The 8619-nt window shown below is 41.8% G+C and overlaps 1 protein-coding gene across 3 annotated transcripts in view; it reads right to left on the bottom strand.

Moving 5' to 3' along the window:
• Positions 1-529: 529 nt before the first annotated feature.
• Positions 530-8619, bottom strand: part of LOC108798450 (mitotic-spindle organizing protein 2B-like) — a 17806-nt gene continuing 9716 nt past the window's right edge. For all 3 annotated transcript variants that reach the window (XM_018570205.1, XM_018570206.1, XM_018570207.1), the window contains one exon: positions 530-907. In XM_018570205.1, coding sequence (XP_018425707.1) covers positions 750-907 — 158 coding nt within the window. In that variant the 3' untranslated portion in view covers positions 530-749. The remainder of the gene's footprint in view (positions 908-8619) is intronic.

The raw sequence follows: 8619 nt of genomic DNA, 5'->3' as shown, positions 1-8619 counted from the left end.
AAAATCATAACCCCAGCATTTCAGTTATGTGACCCTCATGTGGGTTCTACCTCACTAATAATATTGCAAGCATCTTCAATGTTCATAGTTCTATACTTTTCCTCCTGAAACCATCATCATCCAAAAGGGTGACTGGTTAAAGCTCCACTACTAAAACATTTCTTCGGTCCCCTCTCCTCCATATCTTGACTGGACAATAAAGGAGTGCATTGATGGGGTCATCCCTGTGCTCACCACTCCTGTAAACGTTTAGAATTCTAGACTTGCAGCACAATGAAAAATGAATATCAATCTGACAGATTGTAAATTCTTCACCACCCAGTCAGAGTGCTCCTGTACTGGAGATTAGAAGAACCCAATGTAAAGACAGATTTGCATACATATACTGTACCAGCTGCATTACCAAATACATTCATGATTTAATCATGAATACATAACTGGATTGAGGGTGTTTTTAATACTAGCCTGGAGTTTTGGCTTTAAAACCAGTGTCAATTGCATGCAAATCGACACAATTAAACTTATCAAATATCAGAAAGAAAAATGATCTATAGCATTAGTCTCTGCAGAAATGCCAGGCCTATTACATTCAGGGAATGATCCATGTAGAGGAAAGGTAGCTTGTATCGGCTAACACTCTGATGAGGTCACTGAGAGATGGAGCAGCAGCATTCGATAAAGCATGAGTAGACACAGTGTCAATGTCTGCACTGTGATACCCGCAGTAACACAGACCACGACAAGAGCTGCTATGTACTGCTCCCTCCGCTGCTTTTTCCTGAGCTGCTGCTCTTCTGCATGCGGCTGGCACTTGGTTGGCGAGGCACTCTCTGACTTGAACCTTCTCTGCTGCTGCGTTCACTTTGTCCTTGACTTGCACTTGGAGGAGGGTTCAGTTTGTGTTTTCCTGCAGAATGAGAAAAGGTTCTGTTGTCAGTAAAACCCAAGACAGATGCATGAAAAAATGTAAAGTATTGCTAATGTTCCTTCTTTTGTATCTTTCTGTGTAAATGATATTGTGCATTTGTAAAACAGGAAATTCAATTTTGCGACGAATCAAAAATATCCGCTCTGGTGGATTGGAACTCAGTGCTTACCTCTGGCAAAGGTAAATATGCGCACGCTATTTATATGTGTACGTTACTCTGGTCAAGTAACAGCTTTTTTTTTTTTTTCCCGTGCAGAGACAAAAAACAAACATATTTCTGCCAATTTTAACATATTTACTATTGACATATTGACAATTTTACATATTTACTATTTACTATGGACAACATGTCAGTAGCTCTACAATCAAGCTCCATTCACATTTAGCGTTTGCGCTTCCGAGCGGTTTTCTGTGCGGTAGACTGCACAGTACGAAAACGCTAAAATGTTTACATCTGCATGGATTCCGCTTGTTTGAGGCTATTACTATACCTGCAAACGTGCTTGGACTGTTTTGCGGGACGAACGATTTTGTATCACACGGTTCCCGCAATAGTCTGAACGATGCACATTACATAGTTACATAGTATTTGAGGTTGAATAAAGACACATGTCCATCAAGTCCAACCTATTGTGTGTGTGTGTGTGTGTGTAAAGATCCCCGACTCGTTTTTAGGAGTACTTGTACCCCTGTATATTACTGTTACTCAGGAAATCGTCCAAAAGCTTCTTGAATGATTCCAGACTATTAGCTGAAATCACTGCTTGTGGCAGTGAGTTCCAGACCCTAACCGCGCGAACTGAGAAGAATCCCCTTCGCCCCTTGTGTTTGAATTTTTTTTCCTACCAGTTTTAGGTGGTGGCCTCTAGTCTTTGTTACGGAATTAATCGTGAAGAGTTTATTGCTAATGTTGCTATGACTATGGAACATTTTGTACATGAAAATCATGTCCCCCCTTAATCTCCTTAGTTCCAGCGTGAACATATTTAAATTTAGTAACCGTGTCTCATAGCTCTGGTCCTCCATCCCTTTGATGAGTTTGGTCGCCCTTCGCTGGACTTTCTCCAGTTCAAGGACATCCCCTCTGTGTACCGGTGCCCAAAACTGCACCGCATACTCCAGGTGAGGCCGAACCAGTGATGTGTAAAGTGGCAAAATTATAGACTTATCCCTGCAAAACATTCCCTTCTTGATGCAGGACATGACTCTACTAGCTTTGCTTACCGCAACCTGGCACTGTAATCTATTATTGAGTTTATGGTCTACAGTGACCCCCAAATCTTTCTCCATTTCAGAATTCTTTTTTTAGGTTTAGAGCGGTTTAGGCTCCATTCACACAGGAGCGGTTGTCAATATGTGCGGACAACCACTCTTGTGTGAATGGAGCCTAAAACCCCATATGTTGGGGTAAAACACGATATGGATTGAGGCGAGGAGGGTTATCTGATTATCTTAGTATAGATACAGTATATATCAGTGCGCGATGGTTTTCATCGTAAATTGTACCACTGAGGAGCAGTGACGGGCTTACCGGCCAGATCCAGCACCCGCACCTTTGAACTGATTTGAGTAAATCAGTTTGCGTTTGGAACAAGGTCGACTTTTGTACATTAGTCTATAATTCTTCAGTTTTTGCCTTCAAACAGCATGGAGCCGGCTTCCCAGGCAATCAAGAAGCTGGGCGGCGGGTAATGACACACTGCCAAGCTTCCTGATTGGCCGGGAACCGGCTCCATGCTAGCTGAAGTACCGGTATCGCTATGTGGTATAGGCGAGTACTGAAAGATAAATACCAGTACTTGATACCGAAAAAACTGTATCAGTTCGGGTAAATAGACACCAAACATGTCAAGCCTTAAAATTGCGTGAACTATGAGGTAAAAAGCACTCACCTCATAGTTCTTCTTTAGGCTGGGTTCCCACCTAGGTGATCGAAATATGCGCGTATGACACGTGTTTCATGCTGCGCATTTTCCCCCCGATTTGCGGCCCATGAAACGCGCGTTTATGAGGGCTGTCCGGCTGTATCCTAATGGATACGCCCAGAAATATGCCCCAAAGCTCCTGTACTCCTTTGGGCATAAGGAAATAATGGGATTTCACTTGCTGGGCGTTTTACAGCACGTCGATCAGCGCTGTAAAACGCCCAGGTGTGAACCCGGCCTTAATGGCTCTAAAATTATTGCTCTCACTCCGACGTTTGCGGCTATATGCAACATGTGCGGCACAAATCTGTGTGTATGTGGGGGGGCGGGGACTTTAAAAAAAAAAAAGTATTTTTAAAATGTTTATGCTTCATTTTTTTTTAATGATTCTTTAATTTTTGTACTTTTTTTTTTTTTTACACACAACTTTATTGCTATTACATGGGGGGCTAAGAAGCCCCCTATGGGATAACCAATTTACATGACAGGTCCTCTTTATGGAGACATCAGGGGTCTCGAAGACCCCTAATGTCATCTAGGGACCCCAAGAGAAGCTGATGAAGCAGAGATCGGCTTCATCAGCTTCTCTAGCTGAAGAGTGACACTGAATGCAGGAAGTGATGTAATATACATCACTAGGGAGTTCGTATACTGAACTCCCTTTGATCTCCTGTCACAGAGCTGTGGACGAGTGGAATTTTCAAGCCCTGTGTATGTATGTATGTATGTATATATAATATATTTTTCAAGCAAAGCACTGGAAGACTGGAGAAGAAAACAACAGCCTAATTTTTCTCACCAGGCTTCCTTTTTAAGATCTGCTGTATATCTGTGTTAAATGTATGAGCACAGGAAATGTCTGTCTTTGCAAATTAGATAGAGAATCCTATTAAGTGATATATAACATTTTTTTTTTCAATTTTAGAGGCAAAATGAAGAGAATTGCCTTCCAGTTCACGCCCTATAGTTGGGTAAAGTTTGAATGGAAGCCGGCTTCGAACCTGCGAAGATGGTTGGCAGTTTGCGGTATTATATCTGTAGTGAGTACAGTATAAAGATCCTTAACCACAACAGATGTTTGATGGCACTGTTATCGAGCACAATACAAACCTCTCGGTAGCAAAGCAAGTTAATGCACCAATACATAAATTCAAGCAATGGTGTTCAGTTGGGAATAGAAGCCAGTCTTGCTTAAAGGGGAAATTACTACAATGCCGCTGTCCAATGCCAGTTCTAAGACCAAGAAGTGAGCGTTTGCGGGACCGTTGATCAGTCGGCACTCACTCCGTGCTCTCAGCAGGCAGCAGTGACGGTCGGCCATTGCCTGACCCACCTCCCCTCCCAATTTTGTCACAATCCTTCTCGACTACAGAGCGGCTCTATGCTGTCAGCTGATAGCAGGCTTATGCCTGCTTTCTGCTGACTTTTGGACACAGAAGTCTATTGGCGAATGTACATCTGTACCCAAAAGAAAAGGTTTGGGTTTACTTTTTTAATAAGTGAAAAATGAAAATAGTGGATTGCATTGCAATACATTACTCTATTTGCACTTTGCTCTTTAATCCCAAGTAAATTACGGCATAATAATAAAGAGCTAAGTGTAGCAGCTCATAACATTCAGCATTCATGTTAAACTAATCAGACACCAGTTTGGTGAATTCTGATTGAATACATGGTTACTGCACTTTACACCATTTCATTCCTTATTTATTGATGAGCATTATTGTGCTTTAGACTTATTACTCACAACCATGGGGGACTTCCATGGGATTATTTAAAACTAGGGATGCACTGATCCCGGTTTTTCTGTATAGAGCACAAGTACCGATATTTCTTTTTCAGTACTCGCCGATACAGAGTATCGGTGCCTTGTGCCCCGACTATCAGGAAGTCGGGCAGCAGATCATGACCTGTCGCCCAGCTTCCTGTGAAGCTGGTGTTCTAGCAAAAGAACGCCGGCTTTACTTGCCGAGGCTGCCTTGCTTCATGACCATTTAGGAAGCCAGGATGCGAGTCATGACGTACCGCCTGGCTTCCCGATTGTAAAAATATAAATAAATAAAAGGTGGAAAACTTCATTTTAGATTTCGGCCTGAAAACTTCTGCTACGGGATGTGCGTTGTTGTGCCATTCATTTCAATGGCATCCCAAACACGCTTCCCGCCCGCAGTGGAATGTGCGGCACTGCAATGCCATGTGTTCCAGTGCAGTGCAATTGCAAAAAATGTGCATACAGTTTAATTATGAAGTAAATTTTATGTTGTAACACTCCATGTGTATTTTTTTTTTTACATTAAAAGATGGGATTCCCCCCCCCCCCCGATTAATCTAAAAAGTAATCAGCCAACTAATTGATTATGAAAATAGTTAGTTGCAGCCCTAATTGCAAACAAAAGCATCATCTCCCCTATCCCTGCCCACACGCACAAATCATTCACTAAAGAGGTTAAATGGTATGTCCAGCTTAAACTTTTTTCTTTTAATAGATGCAATGGAGTAGGATTGGAGACTGATTTCTTAAGATATCTGAGGCTCCATTAAAAGACATTTCCCTTCATACATACATGGCTCGAATTTCTGCCGATTTCAAGCTGTGGGTGGCCTTGCTGGCACCACTCGCTCAACAAGAGTTGAATAACAAAAAAAACTCAAAAGGAGCTGGGTGGAAAATAGTTGACTGAGCAGTGACTGCATCCAAACCAATGGAGTCAGTTTTCAGGTACTCAGAAAGCTATGGGGTACGAGCTGTCTGAATATGGTAGCCAGTAGTGCAGATTCCTCTTTGCATGCTGTTTAGTGTAATTGTGAGAATCAAGTGATTCTTCTGCCTACTGTCAGTGATAACGTCACTACACAGAAAGCAAATAAAAATCAGCAACAGGAACACAGAAAGCAACAAAATGCTAAATGAAAGGAAAAGCCAGCAGTCCTTAAACACTATGTAATAAAAACAGAGGTGGAGATACTCTGGGAGCTTCTGGTGTGTCCCAGAATTTGTTACCTCCAGGCAATCTATGTATTGTTATGTATATCCCAGGATTGGCACTTTGTTTAGTGTTAGGGACCACACTACACAGAGGGGCCTTGGCGGGGCTTCCACATAGATTTGTAAATATAGGCAACTAACACCAGTGTTTTTAATACATGCTGTTTAAGGAGTGCTGGCTGTTTCTTTCATTTCGATTTATGCTGTGCCACTGTAGGCCGCAACAAAAGCTGACTGGGGTTATAGGCTTCCCCCAAATCTACAGAAAAAAAAAACCCGCACACCTTTCTTTTAAGTGACACTAAACTCAGGAGTTAAATCTTAAAAATACAATTACCTGAACTATTAACAGTACTGGACCTTTTTAGTGTATCACTCGGTTGTAGATCCTCAAATCATCTCTGAATAGGTGCTGATACTGTCCTTCCTTCTGGAGAGTGGTTACTCTTGTTCCCCATGGTCCCCGTGTGTGTTGTAAAGTAGCCACCGCTCCAAGCTCACTCCTGTGATGTACTACAATCTCAATACAAATTAGTAGACTAAATGTGAGATTGTAGTCCATCATGGGAGTGAGCTTGGAGCGGTGGCTACTTTACAACACACACAGGGACCATGGGGAACAAGAGTAACCACTCTCCAGAAGGAAGGACAGTATCAGCACCTATTCAGAGATGATTTGAGGATCTACAGCCGAGTGATACACAAATAAGATACATTTTTGTTAATAGTTTAGGTACTTGAATGGATTTTTAAGACTTAACTCCTAAGTTTAGCGTCACTTTATTTTTGTCTTTCTTTTGCATATTATACAGTTTTACGTTGAAGGTAAGGAATGGGAAATCTTTAACATAGTGTGGAATAGCGGTAAAAATCCAACAGGAATGTTTATTTCTCTCTGTCCTATACCACAACAAAAAAGTTTTAGTTGGACATGGTCATACATTTATACTGAAAGAAGCATGGAGTTTGTCATTGCCGACTCTTCTAAAAATGTTTATCCATCACGTTGTTACTGACGTCAGACATAGGTAGAGCTTCTGATCTGCATTACTTGTTCTGAGTTAGACTCAAAGAATTAAAGCCTTTAAAATTATAACTTCCAGGCAACTAGCAATTTCAAAAATGTTTTCAGAGTGTTCCAATGTGTTCTCAGTACAGGTTTTCTTTACCTTCAGTAGGCACAAGTTCTACATTTTAACACTAATAGCATGGGTCAGCTGACCAAACCACCCAGTTAGTTTCTCCTGCCCAACGTGCACAACACACAGTAGCATAAAGAAGAAAAAAAATTGTACATCCAGAAGGCCATTTAGGTCTATGAACGCAACGCTTACCGATCTTACATCACCTCACCTCTCTGATTTTCTGAATTATGGTTCACTATCTGATGTGCGAGAACAAAGCAATTACATGTGAGGAATATTGCAGAAGTTTCCCAGAGCCACCAATGAATCCAGGAATTGGTTGTATTGGGGGTCACAGAAGTGGCAAAACTGAAACTCAACATGTACATTGTATTCTGTAAAACAAGCCTATAGATAGGAAAAATAATGCTTGTATTGGCCAGTCAAATCGTAGCTGTTCATCTATTCGTGTCCATTAGAAATCAGAAGCAAGCATTTTAGAAAAAGACGGCTCATCATACAGACATCGATACGTATTAAACATATTATGATGCAATCCCGTTTTCACGATTGAACACCAACTATATTGGTTTTCATGTCAACAAATGCACAGATGTATACTTGGGTATGTGCGTCATTGAGTATGTAAATTAATCATCTCCTCCTCCGATAAAGAATGCAGGCATGCGGAGAAGTGTTGTCTAGGAACATTAGCAATACAAAGTGGTCAGTTTTCCTTTCTTTCCTTTCTGTTTACAGGAGCCAGTAAGCCAGCCTTAGGGTGCAATGCTGATCTACTTTAAAGCCAAGCAGCAAGCATTAGCCACCTCTACTCAGCTGTACCCATACACAAGCACTGCAACTGATGCCAAGAAAAGCAGGCAAATGGGTAATACAGCACATGATCAGTGGCAGATGTATCACTGAAATAAAGGCATGAATCGCAGCTGGCATGTATATAAATCACTACATATGCTTATTTCATCTTTTCTGAAGTGTTTTCTGCTGCTCTAAGACAAATGCATGCCATTTAATAAAAATCTTTAGTCGGTCCAACCAAACATTAGTTGTAGATGGATTCTAAAAAGGTGGAATTACCCCAATGGTTGATTTAGCAACAAGATCTCCTGTCATAGTCTCTAGGTTATGGTTCAGTTTGGGTTTCCTCATGATTACTAAAACACGCACAGGAACCGCAGGATCATTGGTGATATATTGTTTGCATGCTTCAGGTGTTCCCCACTGAACCTGGGGTGTTCCTTCACCTCATATTGTATTAGCCATAGAAGAGAACCCTGATTACTGGCTGCTCAGACACCAAGTGCTACATTACAGTATAGGGAAGCAGGGGGATTTGCATGTGTTTCCGCCTTACCCAAAGATACCAGGTATAAGCCAGATGAGCTGGTCGTTGAACAGAGTGGTCAAGTATCTAGGGCTGCAACAACTAATCGAATATAATCGTTGACAATCGGTGCAACGATTTTCATTGATTAGTTACTTTACGATTAGTTGTCGCTGCTCTGCTCTTCCGGTCTTCTCACTGCTGTTGCTGGCTGCAGTGGTCTGTGTCCCTTTCAATCCCCGCCTGTATCAGCAGAGGCAGTGGGGGCACAGACCACTGCAGCCGGCACCAGGAGGGAGAAGAGACTGTAG

The sequence above is a fragment of the Nanorana parkeri genome, unplaced genomic scaffold (assembly GCF_000935625.1).
Source record: "Nanorana parkeri isolate BGI_ZX_2015 unplaced genomic scaffold, ASM93562v1 scaffold1477, whole genome shotgun sequence".
NCBI lineage: Eukaryota > Metazoa > Chordata > Amphibia > Anura > Dicroglossidae > Nanorana > Nanorana parkeri.
The sequence above is the reverse complement of the archived record's forward strand: the minus strand, read 5'-3'. Positions and strand labels throughout refer to the sequence as shown.